The 22,458-nt window shown below is 37.2% G+C and overlaps 3 protein-coding genes across 5 annotated transcripts in view; 1 reads left to right on the top strand and 2 right to left on the bottom strand.

Moving 5' to 3' along the window:
- Positions 1 to 9,268, bottom strand: part of LOC136249875 (inhibitor of growth protein 5-like) — a 34,133-nt gene extending 24,865 nt beyond the window's left edge. The window contains exons 1-2 of the mRNA XM_066042004.1: positions 9,126 to 9,268; positions 8,965 to 9,036 (exon numbers count right to left, since the gene is read on the bottom strand). Coding sequence (XP_065898076.1) covers positions 8,965 to 9,036; positions 9,126 to 9,162 — 109 coding nt within the window. The 5' untranslated portion in view covers positions 9,163 to 9,268. The remainder of the gene's footprint in view (positions 1 to 8,964; positions 9,037 to 9,125) is intronic.
- LOC136249874 (neuroepithelial cell-transforming gene 1 protein-like) lies at positions 9,263 to 16,035 on the top strand. The gene is made up of 18 exons (XM_066042003.1): positions 9,263 to 9,444; positions 9,683 to 9,731; positions 9,782 to 9,850; positions 9,906 to 10,001; positions 10,057 to 10,185; positions 10,680 to 10,748; positions 11,005 to 11,067; positions 11,146 to 11,242; positions 13,406 to 13,482; positions 13,754 to 13,858; positions 13,963 to 14,014; positions 14,723 to 14,781; positions 14,872 to 14,913; positions 15,027 to 15,128; positions 15,177 to 15,245; positions 15,416 to 15,505; positions 15,565 to 15,664; positions 15,716 to 16,035. Exons 1-18 carry the CDS (start codon positions 9,266 to 9,268, stop codon positions 15,922 to 15,924), a joined length of 1,656 nt encoding a protein of 551 aa, XP_065898075.1. The 5' UTR covers positions 9,263 to 9,265; the 3' UTR covers positions 15,925 to 16,035.
- A 1,827-nt stretch (positions 16,036 to 17,862) lies between these two features.
- The window catches only part of LOC136251801 (uncharacterized), a 30,401-nt gene continuing 25,805 nt past the window's right edge, over positions 17,863 to 22,458 (bottom strand). For all 3 annotated transcript variants that reach the window (XM_066044205.1, XM_066044207.1, XM_066044206.1), the window contains one exon: positions 17,863 to 18,474. The gene's annotated coding sequence lies outside the window, so the exon portion shown is untranslated. The remainder of the gene's footprint in view (positions 18,475 to 22,458) is intronic.

Raw genomic sequence — 22,458 nt, 5'->3', positions numbered from 1 at the left:
GTCCATACTACACCTTCCTTGTGCAAAAACTGTTGAATACTTGGTTGAAGAAAACTGGCAAACAGAGACCCATTGCTACGTATGCATTTCAAATTATCATTTTGCAATAATGAACATTTACTGAAATATCCATGTTATTTTACACAATCATTAATCACAGGCTAATTGTACTATTCGACACTATTATATACTCTGGGTACTTTGAATAGCTGGTTTCAAAATTACTGTTTCACATGCTTACCAAGGGCTCTTTCAAAGTACACTGCCTCAAAAAAAGCACGGTCATGTCTACCAAGCCCCTACTGCTTGCTAGTTGTGTATTGCTAGTTGTGTATTGCTAGTTGTGTATTGCTAGTTGTGTATTGCTAGTTGTGTATTGCTAGTTGTGTATTGCTAGTTGTGTATTGCTAGTTGTGTATTGCTAGTTGTGTATTGCTACCATGAAAAATTACCATTCAGAAATATGTATGCACTTGTTACTTTTGTATGTGGGTGCTCTACCTCTACACAAAAGAAGAAAATCTGTCTGGTTATACAGGATAAATGTCTGCTAATGTCATTTATTATAGAGTGATTTCAGAAACACAAGGCACACCACACAGCTTACTTGTGATGTACATTAGATTTTTCCCACTAAGAACCTGTACATGCAGAAAGTCAGAATATTGTTATTTAAACCAGACAGTGACTTGATTTCAAACAGTAGGAAAGCCTTTTATACAGTAGTACAAACCACTGGAATAGTTTTGCAGCCAACTTGTAAAGAAGAGTTCAACTTGAAGCATCCATTCATTCTTTTTTCAGTAGATATCCATTATACTGGGATATACTTTATACTATTGAAAAATTTGGAATTTTCAACTAGAGTAGGGACCATAGCATATTGACAAAATGTACTGAAACAAGTTGGAGTAGTGCACGATATTAAATCACGGTAAAACAATAAGAAGTGTTATATCCCTACTTGAGCACAGTAGGGATATAACACTTCTTATTGTTTTACTGTGATTTAATATCATGCCTACTCCAACTTGTTTCAGTACTTTTTATCGATGTGCTATGGTCCCTACTCTAGTCGAAAATTCCAAATTTTTCTGTATACTTGTTTGTTAACTTTTTTTTGTAAATAATTCTTATGACTGGTGAACCCACGCATACCACATCTGAAATGGTGCTGCGCGCCCCAGCTATATCAATTATCGTCTAAAACGTGAAGTATCCATTACGCTTCATTGTCAGCTTTGTTCAACCGGTTACACAGCAGTTCGGATAAAGAACTGTTCGAAAAGCACCTCTGCAATCCACGCATATACTAAAAGAAAGAAATGGTGCCGCGCCCCAGTTATATTAATTATCGTCTGAAAAGTGAAGTATCCATTACACTTTGTTGTCTGCTATGTTCAACCCGTTACACAGCACTACGAATCAATAACTGTCCAAAAAGCACCTCTGCAATCAAAATAGCCACTACGAAAAATACAGAAGATTTCCATTACGAAGCGAAGCCATCACATGCTACCACCAAATCGACACTTTTCGCTGTCAGCAAAGATGAATGGGACACTGGTAAGTCCATGAAGAATGCATTGTACCTACTGCAGTATGCCGAAAGGCACCAGTTGGGCTGAAGTGACGTCAAACAGTGAAAAAATCAAGCCCGTAGCCTTAGCCGTTATCGAGTCACGCTTGTCTTAAGGCATCAGGCAGTCAGGCAGTCAGTAGAAAATTCCGTTAAATAAATTATTTTTAAATTCCGTAATAACTTGTTGAAAGCATTTCGGGTCGATCTGAAAGCTTGTTTGGGCTTAGTTTTACCTAACCAATACTGCCTCATCGTCGTCAGGGAAAATTGAGGCTGGTTTTTGGGTGATATTATTCCATGGGCCATGCCTACTCCTTTGTGGTCCCTACTATACAGTAACTATCGTACTGTATGATAAAAGTTCTGCAGTGAAAGCTTATTTTATACAGGGAGTGTTTGTGAGTGTTTGTACACAAATAGTGCGATGATAGGCTAGTTACAGTACCTACTATATTCATCCTTTTAAAATTTGTACCTATGTGTGTGTGCGTGCGCACGCACAAACAGCATAGCCAAGTGGCTAGAGCATCAGCCTGGTAATCGAAAGGTTGCCAGGTTATGCCAAGTTGGTGTTATTGTTTCTTTGAGCAAGAAACACATTGTACTTAGCTATATAATGGGGACCTGACTCAGGAGCCTGCCACTCAATAGGTTACCCTGCCATTGAGGGTTGGGGTAGGGTACGCCATACTACACAGAAAAAAAAGATGACAAGCTTGCAGTAAAAAGTTCAGTTCACTACAAATACACCCTTTGATTTCACACCTCTACACGTCGTATGGCCTGTGCATACGTAGATAAGTACACACATACTTTCAATAAAAACCCACTTGCCATCCATACAATTAGTAGACTTCACCACACTACAAATAGTGCGCCTCTAATGATACATCTGCCAACGCAGATCCACTCACTACACATTAACTGATGATTTATGTGGGATGATAGAACCAAAATAAAAATCCACAGTACTATATACACCCCCATTACAAAGACAAATGCAGTAATGGAAAACAGCTATCAAGTTACTCAATGTTAAACAGTTAAAAGTATGACCAATCGTAGCCTTGCATTCGCCATGTGCTCATTCGCCATGTGCTCATTCACCATGTGCTACATTAGAAACTTAGTGTTTTTCGCCTGTTCCCTTTAAGTATTGTGCTTTCTTCTCCAGGTAAATCATCTTTTCACCCACCCATTGTCCTGTATCTGCTGAATGTAGAACAGTTTATATCAAAATAGAACTGCAGCTGTGTAAACCATTCAATACAGTAGATATAACACTCTTTCACTTTGATCCTCCCATGCAAAAAAAAAAAAATATCTTTAACTAATATTTTAAAAAATGCACCCAAGTAAGACTGGATACATAAAATGCTCACTCATCATCAGTACAGAGATCATTACGCTACAAATTTATTGATTCATGACAGTCCGACTTCCCATACATGATTACAACATCCTCCAATAAGATATACACAGACAGAACTGGATAAAGTGTAATTGGGAAACCTTGCTAGCACACAAGTCTTTCACTTATCTCTGCTAATTGTTCTACATTAAATCACATCACCAGTGTAATACACCAGCCAGTATATGAGACAGCACCAGGAGGATTCTGGTGATCTCATCAGCTACAGAACACTCACAATGTAGCTGAAGATGCCAGCTATGATATATCTCATTTCCTTACAAGGGAGACTAAGCTGTATCAGTGGTCAGCATTGAAAGGTGTGTTTTGATAACAACACCATCAGCTGTAGTCCTTATATAGCAAAATCTTCCTGTATAGGAACTTGGGATTAATCTTCATATACATGGCGGATGCTGTCAGTGATTCTTATTATACCACAAATACTCCTCCATTTTGTTTGTATATAGGTACATGTGTTTACAAATGTGTTGTCTATCACTTGAAACAGGTAAACAATCTCAGTGTACGATAAATGCTACCTTTAAAATAATCTATATCTGTAGTTTGTGTGCACACTACACCAGTATGTATGTGCAAATATGTGTATATGCAACACCATAATATTATCACGTGTGTGTGTGTGTGTGTGTGTGTGTGTGTGTGTGTGTGTGTGTGTGTGTGTGTGTGTGTGTGTGTGTGCCATGCGCACATCCCATTACATATCTGGGTTGGTTCCTTGCTGCTACATTTGATTGTTAAGAGATTGATGCATTATAGTAATACACCTCCCCTAGCCATTAAATTGTGTTATTCGCCTCTTACAGTACTTCAATACAACAGGCAACACTGAAGAATGACCAGTAGAAAAAAAAACTATCAAACAAACTGCTCCAAATAATTAATCTTGGCCATTGGCCAGATGTACAGCAAATGTCAGTTAATATCACAGACAAACACTAAATGCTCGTAACTATCAATTAATTAACTAATCAAATGATGAGATAACAATGAGACAAATGAAAGTATTTCACAGTGGGGGCACGAGAACCAAGACACCTTGTTAATGTGAATATTACTACAAGCCTATGTACATACTGTATATGTCCTGGACTACTAAAATAATATACTATACATATATTGTACCTACATACGTATGCATACCCATCAAATGGACAGTAAAATGTGGTAAGTGTTGGGGAGTCTTCTAGTTAACAGTAAGGAAATGTGCACATTCTACCAAGTAAAATATGAAGACAATATTATCAGATTAACATGTAGGTGCTGCCAGTAGGCTTGCAGAGGCTTCCTGTATTGAGATGATTGTTTATTTATTTTCAAAACATGCTTAGGTGGTTTTCTCCACATTAAAATGAGCTCAGAGAATATAAAGGACTTCTAGAGGAACCCTCAAATACTTAAGTAATGAACAGTAAAAGCAGAAAAAACATGTTACTGAATAACTCATTATTGCTCAAAACGAAATGGAAATAGGATACATTAGTTGGATCAAGAGTTCACAATACCATTTGTACAACAAATACATAAACACTTGTCATACTTTAGGGCTATCTATCTATACATATGCAGTTCAAACGTTACACGTTTAATTTACCATACCACCTTTTACAGTACCTGGTTAATAATAAACTTGGTCACACACAACACTCCCTACAATGTCTGATAATCCACCAACAATGGAATCACGTGTTTATTAGCTACTAAAAAGCAATGCATGGCCAATAACTAAGCACTGAAAACAATTAATGTATTGTGGTGAGGGAGGTTTGTTAAGGTCACTGGGATGCATACTTTGTGCATTACAAAGCACGGCTAGGTGCCAATATTGAATTACGAATTACTTCAACGTTTCTTTTGAGACCACAAGATGAATAATAACGTGTGACCAACCTCCAAGATGGTCGATAAAAAACTTTCTGAACAAATTTTATTATACAGACAGGTTCAAAGATCCATCATCCTTAAACCACGGACACAAATAAGATTTTTATGGCAAAACTGAAAGCCAATGAATGTCATATAAGGCATTAGTGTCTGCTGTATACATCTGTCAGACAGGTGACAGGCAAAGAGTGATCTTCAGAATCATATGAAACAGTCTGTAGTCAAACTAATTATCACAATCACCACAATAGATTAAAAGGTTGGGATCATATTTCACCTGCAAAAACAGCATAGACCTATTAATTAGTCAGCAACAAAGAAAAACTTTTTAAATCATGAGGCGAAGCATTAGAACAGGAGAACGAAACATTATAAACTGTAAACACACTTGTAAGGTTCAACGACAGTCACACCCACAACTTGTCATATCATAAACACAGGTATACACTATCTACTGTGAAATACATGACAACTAGATTACCATGACATCTTGTACTGAGAGTTCAAGAATGTACTTGCTACAGAAGAATGTTCTCTTTACAAAACAAATTATGTCAGATAATTCAGTGAACAGCTTTCAATCACAAAGTCTGTACCTTGATATTCACACACTGACAGGAGACATATATATATCAACTTCTCACAAGCCATACTGACACTACATGGTTCCTAAAAGTTGTACGTTACCAGGAGCTTATGTACAAGCTCTTGATGTCACTAAGTAAGATTTTTGTATCCTTACCTCCTAAGAACTAAATTTATATTAAATGTACCATTAACATTCTTGCATCACAAATACGTATGCAAAAACTTGTGATTTAAAACTTTTAGTTAAGGGGAACTGATGATTTTGTATGTTGAATCACAAGTAAGCCAGTGTGAAAGACAATGTGATGGAAACTTCTTCCAGTGAACTCTTCATGTGTTCCGAGAAGATTTATAGTAGTTGGAAATACCTTTACAAAGAGAAAACTACACAAGATTGCCTTATAACAAGGGTTAGTACTATATATCTGATGTCAAATGGGAAGACAGAAAATATCAATTGAGTCACAGAAGGATCATACACAAGAAGAGGTTACACATTGAGCTAAGCAATAGTGAGGTCACACACTCTAGAAAGAGATCAATGGATAACAAGTCTGCTTTCTCACTGATGTGATCTGTCAGTCAGTCCAATGAAACAATAATGAACTTGAGAAAATGCTTCCAAGCATGTCTTCCCAGTATACTGGGATAACCATATCATGGTCTATATGAATACTATTTCCCCACTGTATTGTTCTATACTGTAACATATTTGTGATCAATATGAACACTATACATGTTGGCCCCATATCATGAATACTAGTGGTATTTCCTCTATCAAAAAGGTCATACAGGTTGGAAGTTGAACACTGTACAGGATAAACAGGTTTAAGAGGGTCAGAGGCTAATGACAGCCAAGTACGAATTACTACCCTATAAGTGCTTCTACACTATTATTATGTTGTGGTAGTACTTCTTGTGTTTAGAACAGAGTTTCCTTACAATGTAGTGTATAATTTCGTTGGCTATTTTACTTCTTACAAAATGTATGGTATGTAGCTGGCAACATTGGATGGTACTTACAGTGTAAAACTTTGTGAGAACTACATGATGGCAGACACCTTCTCTCCTTAACTTCACTTAGAAGTATTGTAAATATACACATTCATTAGGTCATTATGAGCTCATTTTACATTACGTATTACTGTAATATAGCAGCATCACAAGACACAATTTAATTAAAACCATATTGCTTTAGGGCATGCATCCAGCACAGTTAAGAATGTAATGCATGTGGGACCTTACAACAGAACTGGTTTCCATCTACATGTTCAAGTACATACAGTGTCATACATACCAAAGTACTAATCATACCAGAAACCATTTCCAGCAAAACATAAGCATTGTAAAGCTGGGCAAGTTAACAACAAACGCACTGATAGAAAAAAGGGATCTTGCTTTCATTACAACCATATATGGGTAGCATATTAACTCAACTTTGATAGCAAGTAAGAAGCACATGTGAGCAAATACTATGTGGTGCTTGTTTGGAGAACAAGAAGATTACTGAAGTCCACTCCAGAAAACTAAGTCAAGCATGTAATGTAGCCAAGTACTGTACTACACTGCCACTGTCATTTTGTACAAAAGAGAGAAGATTAAACAATAGAGCCAATCAAATTATAGCACTCAGTTTGAATAATTGTAGCCTGCAAATGTCACTATCAATGACATCAGTCACAACAATCAAATTTAAACTGGTAATATAGCAAAGCAGCTAATGTTCTGTGTCCATACTGAGAACAGAAGTTTCAGAGGTACCATATTTGACCAGTTAATAGCTGCCCCCAGATAGCAGCCACTCCACAACCTAGAATTGTTGTCATAAGAGCTGCCCTTGGATAAGTGCCACAGCTTGTATCCGAATATATGTTGATCGGATGCCACCTTCGCATAGTAGCCACATGATTTTCCTTGCTATAAGTTATAGTAGCTACGGCTATTATCCGATCAAATAAAGTATACACTGCTTTGCTACAAACCAGAATAATTCTCCAACTGATATTTGTGGTATACACTCATCAGTAAACTCAAGCAGCTGACAAAAACTAGATAAGAAGATTACATGCTGCAAATGGTGTAAAATATAAGATTCATCACATTTCACCTCTGCACTTGGGTTAACAATACAACACAACATTTAGTCTATTTGTATAATTGTCTGCATGCATGCACCATAACCCGGCAATTAAATTTTACTGCTAGCCTAGGTTAAGTAGGTCCCTTAATATACAGTTAAGAACTAAATTTCACAGCAGTAACCAAATGCAATATAGCCAGATTAAAACACTGGAGTTTGCCTGTTATACACTAAACAGTATGCCCTTGGTATTAGCTGGCAAACAAAGTGCAGGACTTGAATAATGCCAAAAAAACACATAGTTCCTTCTATGCTCTCAAGAACAGGAAAGCAATTATATCTGTGCATGCACTTACGCAAATCTACACCAAATTAGAAATTTTGTTGTAAAATTACTAGCTTTTTTTTTTAAATACACAGGATAATCATTGCATTTTTAATGTGCTAGATATATTCTAAGTAATCTTTCTAATTATAAGTGGAAGGGAAGTTTACAAATCAGTTAGACCTTGCTCTATACTGTTTGTTCTCTAACACATTGTATGACGCATGTCATGCACTGTTTTCAAAACAGTGTAATTGCAAGTGCTCCATACAGTACAGTACACTCTCCATGAATCATACTTGACAATATTTAGCACAAAACCAATGAAAATTTTGCTGCAGGTAGCACCACTACCTATTAATTAATTAAAACACACTTAGTACTACTTAGTGGCAAACACTACCATGCAAACACTGATACAAGTGTGCAATTCTATGTAATTTATACACAAGCTATGTTATCACATTTTAATACTTATAAGCTAATACCAGTAATGCTTAAACACACTCAGCACTGAATATCAAAGGAGGGTAGGACATGCGTTGCACCACTCATTTTAATTGCATATTACTATCACATGCAGGCAAACAATGGGGTTCACTGGATATTTAGATAGCACTTCACTTCAGACATGAACTTGAAGACTATGTATTTTGTAATGGCCCCTGGATTTTTTTGGCGAAATAATGAAAATTCACTGTTTCGTGTGCTTAACAGGGGCTTTTCAATCTTGAAGCTTATGTAATTTCGCACCTACAGGTGGGGGATTTTGTAATTTTCATGGAATTTTAAAATCAGTCATGTTTTGAACTTTTCAGCAGACTGTGGCAATTGTAAGCTAGTACCCATTAATGGATGCTACACAAACTCCCCATGTTCTTCCAGGGTGGTGGGTACATCTAACATGGAGTATTGTAAAAAAAAATTGCCAAGGAGTGAGTCTTTTGTCCTATTTATTGTGCAAATCCCCACCTACACCGAGGAGGGGTGGGACAGGGATTTACATTGAGTGCTTCATACAGTTTTACACGTGCACACTACTACACAATCAACTACCAGTTAAAATACTTTACCTTGAGCTCTTTGGTCGAGATCACCTATCAAAGCAAAGTTTCGTTTCATTTCAGGTGGCAGATATTCAATACCTGCAGAAATAACGATACACTGTGCTCGTAAGGTGTATGATTCTATATATTGCCCACCCAAAGTTAAGTGTGATAAAAAGTCAACTTACTTTCAAGAAAGTTCTCTAAATATAGTGCCGAGGCCATGATAGACTAATAAAATTAATATAAGTGGTACAAAGACGCTAGAACTTGTCTGAGTAAAATTTCGAGCAAATTCTCATAGTAAACGTCTAAATCACTAATGCGCATGCGTCACAATTTGAATTTTCTTAATGGCGGCATTTGTTTTATCGGTCTCGGAAGTTGGTGTCTTTTAAATACGGATAGTATGGATTCACTGGCAGCAGATATCGCTGATGTAAATGTCTCGTTCGTCGCATCCCCGCATGTGAAAAAGAAACAAGGGCCTGAGCAGATGAGCTTATGGTAAGCAGCTAACAAGTGATGTTCGCTCCGCCTTTGATAAGTAACTGATTTTATAATTCACATCAATTTACTTTGCGGGTTTGTTCGGTTTAAATATTGATGTATGCTAGAAGGGTATGTCATCGAAGGTACTTACAGCATTGCAGTGTTATTTCTTTAAATTTAATCAACGCTTTGTGTTAAGAATGTTGTGATTGAAGAACTGATGATATGTTAAGTTGAACTGTATATTCTGCAGCGAATTTCCTACAAGTGGCTCTTACAGTGAAAACTTTTATTCTCATCAGGTATGTTAATGGTTTAATAAACATACAGTAGTGCAATTACGTTTTGGTAGGCGTCTAGAAAGCGATCAAGAGAGCTCATGCAAGAACTAGATACTCAAAGTGTAGACATTGCTTTGCATGTAAGTTATACTCCATTGATGCTAACACAGGAGATAGTGTGTATTGTGTTTACAGTCTTCAAAGAAAAAAGCTCGTCGTCCGTTGTCTCGAGTGGTGTCATTTGCCAATATGATAATGGAATCACCTGGAAAAGCAGGAAAAGTTTTGCATGTGAGTTGTAGCTAAAACTACTGCATCACAATTTCATATTCTATTCAATAACCAGCGGTCAATAAGTTTAAAGGAAAACAAGGATAGGCCAGCTTCACCTGCTGCAAAGTATCGCCTTCCTACTAAGAGCCCTCAGAGGTCTTCACTTCGAAGAAGAACTACACTGAGACCTCAAATTCCTTTGGTAAGGTGTTAGCCATGGCAGCCATGGAGACACAGATGTGGGAATTAACTGCTCCACCTTGTTTTAATTTAATTTTCCACATGTAACTTCCTCTGTTTGTTATGCTGTTATCGCTTTATTTGTTTGTGGTTGGCTGGGGTCAGCTGCATTTTGAATTACAATGGCCATATCATTTGGGTATCTAGTCCACTATCTGTGTCAGCTCTATAGTTTCTGTACACAAGAAGTCTTGGGAGTAACTGTGAAATCACATTACAGGAACACCTTCATACAGTAATTGTGTATTTTGTAGGCTTGCGTGTTTCTTTGTATGGGCCACCATCGATTCATAGTATGACTAGATCCATTCAAGTGATGGACCATAGTAATAAAGGTTAATAATATTAATGGTTTTGGAGACAAAGTATTTGGGTGATAATGTGTTGTGTCAGCTGTTGCATATTTTTTTGTTGTAGAATGTTGATGCTATAAATAGTTTTCCTCTATTTTTCCAGAATTGGGTGGATGTTATTACCCCAGAAGCAGAAAAGTTATTCACAAAAGAGGAAACAAAAAGACATGAGGTGTGTGTGTGTGTGTGTGTGTGTGTGTGTGTGTGTGTGTGTGTGTGTGTGTGTGTGTGTGTGTGTTTATAGCCTCGCATACATGTGTGTCTTCAGTTGACATGTATTCAAAAGTGTGAAGTCCAGAAATTGTCTTCCAAAAGTGAATCAATTTAGTCATCACATGATATCATTTCTCATTCTGACTTTAAGGCTTTACTTAAATTTTAATACTTCAATGCACATTTACCACTTATTTATGTGTGCTTTTGTTCAGGCAATTTACACTGTACTGCGTACGGAAATGGAGCTCATTGAAGATCTCAAAATGGTCATATCGGTAAGTGGAAATGTCTGCAGCTATAAACTTATGGGCATGCAAGCTCAAATATTTCAACATGTGCTCTCTGTCATGTAGATATTTCTTCAACCCATGCTCCGATTGGAGTTAATTTCTGAAGAAGATCACAGCAGAGTATTTGGAAATATACAGTCCATTCTCCCTTTACATCAAGGTGTGTGTTTCTATATTAGTGTCTATATAGTATATCTTGTGTTTGACCATATATAACTTTTATACCTCTCAACTTTTGAAGTTAAATTAACTTATCATTGAGCAACTAATCACATGTGTAAATGGTCTTTGAATTGGTTCATGACTTGTGAAGACACTGAAGAAATTTATTTAATATGACAATGGAGACAATTAGCTTTTCTTTACAAACTAGGATAAAAGAAGCTGTAGTCAATCCACCTGTCTTTTGTGAATATTAAGTGTTGGTACTTTGTAGCTACAACCTTGATATGTGGTTTAATGTGGGTACACATTAAAGAGGAGTTAGTTACAGTTTGGTTTTTACAAAACACTATTGTCTTGTAAGTGTGTAATTGATAGCAGATGATTTCATATCGCAGTTGGCACCAGTTGTATGTGCTACTCCAACATCCTCCAGTGTCCCACTAGTTAATTGTAGTGTTATTAGTAGTAAGTCATGTGATTCTCTGTCATCATTAGTGACATCATTTCCTGTCTGGAAACTGGTCATTATAGTGTACAGTGCAAGGATTAGTTAATATAATCGTTGCACGGTCATCAGTATTACTTTTCTTGTTGGCATATAGTAGGCCTCTTGCGTCCTGTAGTTTTACATTGGCCATCAACCTTCATGTTTGTGCCGCCGTCTTTCAATGAAATGATTTCAATAACAAGTATTATGTGAAACATGTCGCATATTAAACTATTGTGGCTGTTCGGTGTGTGCTTTTGTAACATTATACATGCTTGTTTTCAGTTTTATTCTTGCTTCATTTGCCAAAACAGCTCTATTTATTTCCCAGACTGCTATGCATACCAGTGTGTGGTGCTTCAGTGTGATATTTATACCTAGCACATCAAGTTGCAACCATTATGCTTTCATTTCGGGGAATGTTTTTAAATTTGCCATGTCATTGTCAGGGTTTAAATGCTTTTAGTCAGTGTACCTAGCTAATCTGATTACTGATGTGTTAAGTGCCCTTAGCATACATTGTGGATAATAGTATGATGTGAGTGGAATGTTAATTCACATAACACCATGGTTACTGGGGTTGTAGTTAGGTGTTACTTATCATCATGCCAAGTTCTACTTGTCTATTTTGCATACTTTATGAATGGATGATTTGTCATGGCTAAAAAGGTTTTCTGAGAAATTTTTATTTAAAATTTCTATTGTCCTTTTGTCTTTCTGGTTAGCAGACATTCATTCTGAGTCTCGTAGCAGCATCTGTGTGGGTATTGTGAGTGTGAGTAAACTGATACAGCATCTTAAGTTTTTGTGTGTAAGGTACCTTGAGTAATTTGTTTCTTTGAGGATCACAATGCTAATATACATATGCCTGCATTGCTGCGGTTTGATGGAAGTATATCTTGGAAAGTTGCCAACATTATTCTGAACTTTTTTCATTGTTCTTATAAGTAATAGTCATTTGTACATTATATGTTGAGACATTGGCTGGAACCCTCTCCCAAAAGAACCTTAATGAACGTGCAATTACACTTCTAGAAAGCAAACTTCAGTGGTTCTGATGTTACGGTACTCATCATGGTCATATAAAAAGTGTTGTTGACTGTGAAGACAATATTTTGAACTGAACACTTGTGCTTGCTTGCATTAAGAAAATGCTTCCATTTGAAATTTTAAAAAGAAACATGCTCCTGTAATCCTACACTTTTCCTGGCTATGTTTATAGCATTGAATACAGAATCCTGACCAATGAAGTGGGTGGTTGAGCTATTGACACCTTGACAGACAAGCCTACCATATGTATGTATGTATGTGTGTGGGGGTATTGCATCCTATGAGCTATATGATCAAAGTGTACTTGTAACCTAAATGGTGTCAAGTGTACACACTTGGGTCCCTGTCTCTGTTTATAATACTTTATGTTAATATCTCTACAGTGTGGAACCTTTAAGGACACCTTTATATGGTTGTCAACAAATTTCCATATTTGTGTGGTTGATCAGCTTACTGAATGTACACACACACACACACACACACGCGCGCGCGCACACACACACAAAGCTAAATTTCTTGTGTTTGGTATGGGAATTAAGATTCACTATAGGTTAATTGAGTGTTTGCGTGTGTATGGTATTTTTGTTGAAATGGTGGTGATATTGTTTATGCTTGTTTTAGATCTGGCAGCTCGCTTGCAGGAGCTCAAGAAAGATGATGAAACAATTGATGGGTTTGGCAAGGCAATGAAAGACTGGGTGAGACATTTTAGATTCTGTGTACATAGTTTGCATATACACAGAAAATTGAAAAGTGAATGGTTCAGTTATAGCAACTATTTTCTATATATTATGCCACTACCTTTAGTGTGCTATTGTAGCAGTAAATCTAGAAGGAAGTTGAAAATTTAATGGACAACCTCAAGTTTATTTGCTTTGAAAAAAGAGTATGGCCACACGTGCTTGTTTGTAGTATATGTTGTGATTATAATGTATGTATGTGTGTTACTGTGTTGTTGCTATGTATTAGGTTACTAAGCTGGTTCCATATGCGGACTATTGTGCTAATCTGGTCATTGCCAAGCACACATTAGAGCAAATAAAACAAAATCCTGGTGTGCAGGATTTCCTACAAGTGAGTGCATGTCTAATAACTAGTGTGTCGGTCCCCTGTTGAGTTGCTGAGTTTTGTGTAATATATAACTATATCTTTTATTAATGGAATTTGTCATATCATAGAGATGCTTGGACTCTGAGTTTTCACGGAAGATTGATCTTTGGACATTTTTAGGTACGTGTTTGTAGTACCATATAGCTGGTAATTTTTGAAGGGTTTTTATTTTTGGATATTTCGAAGAGGCCCTTCTATTCAAAAATAGATTCCCACGTCCAGTTGTTCTTTGAAAATAAATTCCCACATCCAGTTGTTCTTTGAAAATAAATTCCCACAAGTGAAAGCAATGATCCAACTTTCGGTGATTCGCTTATGTATTCCTCGAGTTTTAGTTCAGTATTATGGGTAAACTGTATCATTACTGTGTCAACGACCAGAAAACAGGTAATCCACAATGGAAATTGATGCCGTCTGCTCTAGAATCTATGGTAGATTTAGCTATAGCTACGATCGAGCGCGATCAGTCAAGCCAGTAAATTTGCTCCACTTGAGACTCCCCCAGTCTTCCTCTCCAGTGCACAGGGATAGGCTTCTTCAGTAAGTCAGTTCATAGATAGTATATTCTACGTACCACGTAGAATATACTATCTATGGTCACTTATGGCAAACATTCACGTATCTTCATATTTGTGATGCAAATTTACGTTTATTTGAAATACACCCGGATTTCAAAATATGCACTCTTCGAAATTAGAATCCTTCGAAATCGAAATTTTCTGCTTTGAAAATAAACCGCTATACTGTATATTTGTTATTATAAGCTGTAGATGAATAGCTAGCTTTTGTATATGACACACTCTTACTTTTTTTATATCCATCCTGTAGATTCACCTCGTTCTAGAATTATGAAATATCCTGTTCTGTTGAAAGAAGTCAAGAAACAGGTATGTGTGTGTTTGTTGGTGGCTGCATGCATGCAATGGCACCTCATTGTTTCATTAGTTGGGAGTTATATTGTCATGTGTTGTTAACAGACACCTCTGGATCATGAGGATCAACCTTACCTATCAGATGCTGTAAGTTGTGTTGTGTGTATGTAGTGTGCGTGCATGCGTAGTGTGTTTGTATATATTTATTGCTTTTTTTGGTATTTGTTCACATTTTACCTTGTCAACATCTCTCACCTCAGTTGTTTGAAATTGATTCACTGTTGAAGGAAGTTGATAGGAGGACTGGTATAGCAAAGTGCCGTGATGTCATCATGAGATTGGATTATCTCAGTGATGATCAGGTACTGTTATGTAATTATGCTGTGTAATTGTAATTACTGTTTGTGTAGAGGTGTGCAGCAATTGATGAATCTCAATTCATTATGTGTAGTGGAACCCTGAAGAACAAAAATGGATCGGTAAGCCTGTTGTCATATGTACAGCTTCCTTGCTTATTTTATTAGGACATATAGAAGTGTTGGTGGTTGTTGTATTAGAGTAGTTTGTCATTATAAGTTTTGCCTGCAATACAATATGCTTCTAATTTCTGAATACATGTAATTATCTGTTGTTTTTCTTTTAACCTTAGAAACTACAAGTATTTCTGTTTGATAAAGCCCTGGTTCTAACAAGGACCACTACCAGAAGAAATTATCTTACCTATCAAGTGTACCGAAATGTAAGTCACCACCTTTATTGTATGGAACACATAATCACTACACCATAATTCTTCTATAGCCTATACCAATTGAACACCTATTACTAGAAGACATTGCTGATGGTGATGCAAGAATTGGGGGCTCATTTAGAGGTGCTCTGAGTATGGCGAGTGCTAATAGTAAGTTTCATGCATTACAATAGACAAATATATGAATAATTTGTTACACAGCATCCAAGTACCTCATCAAAGTCAGTTGTTCAATACCAGAAATCAGCCGTCACTCACACACACTACAAGCTTGCAGTGATTACAACAAGAAGGCGTGGCTGGATGCATTCAGCCTGGCCAAGTCTCAAATAGTAAAGCAGCAACATCAGATAACTCCATCACCATCAATGACTAGTTTATTATCAGCATGTAGTAACACCTCTGTGTAATAGGATCATCACATCTCATAATGTAACTTTTTAATAGTATATCATCCATCGGTATTTTATTATTTTTGTTGTGTATATAATGTATGACAAGTATTTTAATAAACACGTTAATTAATATTGGTGCGGTTTGATGCATATGGAAATTTGTGAGACTGCTTCTGGCTGTAATCCCATGACTTTGGCATTAATCTCAATGAAGGGGAGGAAATCAAATTTTGATCTCTAGAGGATAATATTTGTAAAATTATTTGTGGGACAGTTAGCAGGCTAATAATAAATTCCATTAATTGTATTTTAATTGGCACATGGCATGGTATATTAATGAACAGTGGTGCCAATGTGCATGTGGAAAGTTTGTCTTGATTATAATATAAGTTTAGGATGTTTACCTGTATAAAGTCATGTATTCATAAGCTTTAGTACTCCAATGATAACTACTTTGCATTTATGGAAACAAATTATTAATACCTCTAGCAGTGAACATTTTAGAGAAAAAAAGTTTGCAGAACACACAACAACTTTCACAAGCGTTAATTGGGAGCATCATGCAGTACGGTGGTTACCAACAAGGTTTTTAACTTCTTAACGGAGACAGAAAACAAGCAAGTACCTCTACCATCAGTGAGTCCTGGGAAATTCTCTTCCTTTCTGCTACTATATTTTTTCATTAAGTTCTAAATGTTGTCTTGGAGCTTCTAAAATCTTTTCCCAGATTCCCAATTTCCCAGAGTATATCACTATCAATGACATTTGTCAGTCTGTCGTATGCTTCAAATTCCATTGTGTATAACTTTCATTGCCCAAGTTGGCCCTACTGACTTACCTCCCCTGATTTTATTCTACTGTGGTCATTGTTAGTTTAGATGGAGTAGACAGCAGAGGGTGTGCATCCTCAACTAAAAATAATGTCACTGGTCTTATTTTAGTTATATAGCTATTACTGCAAACTTCTAAACATATTATACAAAGTTACTGGTAGGATAGCTATAAGATTTCATACAACACGAAGAGATTTTCAGAAGATCAAATGTCACAAATGTGGTTTATATTTAATGAAATGCAAATGAAAGGAGCTAAAATGAATTATCATAATTGAATTTGTCATGCTTAATTACAATTACAATCTTGTAATCTCTACCAATCCTTTACCTTTTAAGAGTTTAGTGCGACGAATTGTGCCTCTTTCATAATGTCTGTGCTGACAAGATTGCAAAATATCTTGTAGTAAGAACACGCACTGGCCACTTAAAACATGATAATGTAAAAGGCATCATGATCAGAAGTACACTTAACATGTACTGCATTCCTTTGCATGGCTATAACAGGACTGCATATTAGATCTACCTGCTTGCCACTGCAAATCATACATAGTACTGCAAGAGCACCTTGAGGTAAGATTAATGGATCTTTTGTGTTATAAGTTATATATATATATATATTGTAAATGGAGATGACCATAGTACTACCAGTTAAATAAAAAAATCTAAGACTTTATACAACTACACATTTAGCGGCTATAGATCTTTCACTACCTATTCGGATACTAGTAATCGAGTATGTTTTGACTATAGCAATTTCGATCCTGATAGAAGCTGCACATTTTACATTCTGTACCCATGCTACACTGTTCCAGTTAATTATCCCATTTTCATTTACTTTAATAACTGCAATTGTACTTAATCACCCATGGATGCCAGCACCAGTTGCTGCATGGCATGTGTATATATACTAATTGATTACATGACTTGTATGTGCATGCTGTAAAGCCAATAAATAAACCAATACATAATAGCTTATAACCTGATTGCATATTGCTACCATCACTGTGAAAAATGAAGTGTGACACACCAAAAATGTCGCAATATACACACCATGTGAAAAACTGTGTCTATTGCAACATTTTTTGGTGTGTCAAACACACTTTGAGTATGTCTGACACATATATAAATTCTGCTGAACATAAAACAATTTGTGGTGCATAAAACAATTTCTTAAAGTTCATATATATGCAGTCAGGGAGTACAATTGGACGCGTGGTATACACAAAGTAGCACTATACCTGTCATGTAATGTCAAACACCATATAAGTTAACTTTAATGAACTACTGCTTATAGTAATTGCAAGGTCTTTTTAGTGCTTTACACCTTTCACAAAGCCTTCGTGGATGTCTACCAGTATGACCACTAGTAATGACTTTACAGTATCTTCTAATTGCCTTTCTCTTCTTGCAGCATTTCAAGACTCTAGTAATGACACTTTCAAACCGATCTTTTGTGAACTGTGGAGTGGCCCAGTACCTACATTTTTTGCATCTTTGCTTGTATTTTCGTTGGACACATTTAGAAATGAGATTAACTTTAATGGTTGCATTGTGTGAGGACCATCGACTCGAAATGCCACAATCATTACAGAAGAATAAAGCTTCTCCATAAGCAACAAAGTGTTTCAAGTACTTTGGTACATTATCATACATTTCAATATTCTTCTGTTTCATCATTGTTATAATCATATCACATTCTCCATCTTGATCCAGTAGAACTGGCAAGTCTCTGCCATGAACAATATTTAAAATAAAAATGTACAAGCTGTTTATATAACACACACATGCACATTTCTTATAGAACTTTGCATGGGAGAGATCAAAGGAAAAAGTGTACTTTAAATTTCATAAAGTACACTTTAGGGCAAACAGTGCTTTATTTCCACAAAGAGTGCTTCATTGCACCACAAAGAGTGCTTTAATCATACAATAAAGCACTCTTTGCGGTACAATGAGGCACTCTTTGTGGGCAATAAAGCACGTGTTATAGTGCAGGCTAATAGCCTGCGGCGCTCATGCCAGTACGACTAATCACCCAAGCCAGTGAAGGCTGATAGCCCTCGCCGCACTGAGTGGTAAATCACCCCAGCCAATACAAGTTTGGCTGCTGGATTGCTTTTATAGACATACCTAAATGCTTTGATGATGGGTGGGAGAAGGTAATGTTGATGTTACGTTTGTTAATGTAAATGGACAAGTCCTGGAGATATCATGGAAATACTTCACCATGTGTCACAATAGAATCAATTGTGGGTTGTGACCAAAACCTGCCAAATACATGATGAATGTCTACTATGCCAAACTATGGTGAACTATGCGTGAGTTACTTTGTTAAACCAGTTTGTGTGCATTCAGGCTGATAATAATTCGTGCAATGCGTGTTAACTACAAGTCCTAGTGTATGGTGAAGCTACACGACTAGAAAGTTCCATAAATCATTTAAACATTGCCTTGCTCGTGCTATACAAAAAATAAAGCGCTTGGCCTTGATGCTAATAAAGCACTCGGCTTCGCCTCGTGCTTTATTAGCATCTCGACTACGTTATTTTTCATATTGCACTCGCGACAATGCTTTAACATATACATAATTATAACTACATAGTTATAGAGACTGGAGTTTCTATATATAGAGCATTATGTATTGTAAGGACACGTGATTGTATTATGATTTAGCCACGCTGTTGTATCGTATTGTCATAGTCATTTAATCCTTCAAATCCTAAGCACAATAGTTAGCCTGCTAAATAATGTATATGATCGTGAAATAAAGGTAGTGAAATGCCTAAATGACCAAGTAACCGTATTATTAGCTAAGTGCATGCAGCAGCCATGATTAGGGAACAATTATTATTAAATTGCTTACCATGCAGTTGATTGAGCCTGACCAGTTAGTTCAGCTAGACCAGGCATATTTTGAATGGTACATGCACCCAGACCAATTATTTTGTTACAGTACTGCCTATAACACATTTTTAAAAATATGCATGCAAAGAATACTACAAAAAGTAGACTTGGTCTTCAGCTGCATGTATCAGTCTACCTGATTTGACTGCAGTATATATACCCTTGGTTAAGTTGTGGACAAACATCAGATAGCTAAGACATGTAAAATTATATAAGACGAGCTAAGAATACTAATGATTAGATACAAAAGCTGATCAAGGGAGGTGTGCATCCAAGTCAATAAGCTGTAATCTTAAGAAGCACAGATGACTACACTGCATGAAGCCATAGATGTATGATATATTGGTATTTATTATGCCTGTACTTTTACAGTGAAATATTAACACCTTCAGAAGTGCAACTAAAATTCTCACCTGTAATATTGAAAAATTAATGCTTTGTAAGGCAAAAGTAGGCTTGTGTCATAGGGGAGTAGCCAGACTTTTGGTGATGCCAGGGCCTAGCTATAGGGTAACTGCCTGCTGACAATAGCTGCCCTCCCACCAACTATATCCTTATTTATAACTACACATACGTAGCTTGCTACCCTGCTTTTCTGAATACTATGACTGCTCTATTAGAGTATCTCAAATTATTGATGCCCAGGCCTGGACCTGGGTGGCCTGGGTTCTGGTTACACCTCTGCTGTGTCGAACATGCAAGCACAATGAAAAGTATAAAAGGTTGAAATGCTATGCCAGCATAATGCTAGCATATTAGGCGGATATTTCAAACGGTGAAGCTGAATTCCATGAAAATAAATTGATACTCCCTAATAGAGCAGTCAGTGAAAGCTGCAACTTCACTCAAATGCATTGTACATTGCTTGATAGAACAGTCATTTTGTAGTGAAATATTAACAGGCATTCACTGATTAAAATGTTCCAAGATAATTGTAAGAAATGTTGTTAATCTAGGAGCATAATGATGCAAGCATAACTAACTAACTATCAATGACAAAATGCAAATTTTAAAATTTCATTCTTCATTACTTTCTGTTTTATTTTCCAAAGCCCCTTTATACTAAGATGATTCTCTTTTTTAATATTCTAAAAGACTCCTTCATCCCAACTAACTTCCAACTTAACAATACTTTTTATCTCTAGTCTCAATTTAAGGAAATTCTGAACACATTTTGGGGCAAAATTTTGAGTATATTTGACACAGGGGGGTAGGACAAGCCCACGTGAATTTGTAATTATATTGCATAAACACTCAAAGAATTTCACATGAGCCAATAATCTCTGTACAAAAAGTAGAGGAAGGGGCACATCAGGGCGCGATACATATTCTACTTTGTTTGTTGTTTCCAATGGTGTGATTCTCGATCAAAAAAACCCAGCCGTTATGGAGAAATGGGGCTTATAGTGATGACAATGCATGGCAGTCACGGGTTTCAAGCCAACGGTAATAGTGATTATAGATGATCCCAACAGGATCGTTGATGTATGATCTGGTACTTTCAACAGGTAGTGTCACTGCGTTTAATAAAAATATTTTAACTAGCACTTCACAGTGCATGTGGGCTTGAACACGTCATGACCTACCCCTGTATTTGACTCAGACCTAGACGAAAGGCCTTTTAAAATACACTTGTATGGCTTCATGATCAGGGTCTGTCACCTCCAGTGTACGGAGAAATTAAAAATTATTATTTGAGTATAGATTTCATTGAAATACATCAAGGGAGGTCATCTACACCTGTAGCTGTACTAGTGCAGATTTGATTCCCACTCCAGTAATACAGCCTGGTAAGCAGGGATTAAACACCCAATGGTATAGCTAGTTGCAGGTGTAGATGAGCTCCCTTGTTTCATTTCTATGATCCCTACCTCAAATGTAAAATTTTCCTTACACTTGTATGTTTACAACATAATTCATTACTAGTGAACTATCTCACACTGCATCACATCATCATCAAAGGAAAGAATGGCACCAGAGACCCATTAGAAAAGAATTGAATGTGCCCCCGACAAGTAATTACAAAACATGAAGGGCCATTCTACTTCATTATCAGGCTTGTTCCACCCATTATACATGGCCTTACAATGAAGAAAAGTATGGGAAGTACCTCTGCAATCAATCCACTCACTACAAAAATTGTGTGCCCTGACTATGATTTACTGGAAAGCGATGTGGCCATTCTGCTTCATTTTCAAGTTTGTTCTACCCCATTATGCAATGTTACACACGAGCAACAGTATGGAAATTATGAACAATTTCATGATAGCCAGCTGTACTAAATCCATCACGGGTTAACGTTACCATGAATCAACACCTACACAGTAGTGGGGAAAGAAATTTGATACAAAGGAGGACAAAGTTAAGTCCATGATGCATGCACTGGAGCTGCTGCGGTTGGTGAAGAGGAATGTCTTGGGCCAAAGCAACATGAATAGTGAAGAAATCAAGCCTATAGCTTTATTCATTGTGGAGTTATGTTTGGCTGGCTGGCTGGCAGGCAGGCAGGCAGGCAGGCAGGCAGGCAGGCAGGCAGGCAGGCAGGCAGGCAGGCAGGCAGGCAGGCAGGCAGGCAGGCAGGCAGGCAGGCAGGCAGGCAGGCAGGCAGGCAGGCAGGCAGGCAGGCAGGCAGGCAGGCAGGCAGGCAGGCAGGCAGGCAGGCAGGCAGGCAGGCAGGCAGGCAGGCAGGCAGGCAGGCAGGCAGGCAGGCAGGCAGGCAGGCAGGCAGGCAGGCAGGCAGGCAGGCAGGCAGGCAGGCAGGCAGGCAGGCAGGCAGGCAGGCAGGCAGGCAGGCAGGCAGGCAGGCAGG

The sequence above is a fragment of the Dysidea avara genome, chromosome 3 (assembly GCF_963678975.1).
Source record: "Dysidea avara chromosome 3, odDysAvar1.4, whole genome shotgun sequence".
Lineage (NCBI taxonomy): Eukaryota > Metazoa > Porifera > Demospongiae > Dictyoceratida > Dysideidae > Dysidea > Dysidea avara.
The sequence above is the reverse complement of the archived record's forward strand: the minus strand, read 5'-3'. Positions and strand labels throughout refer to the sequence as shown.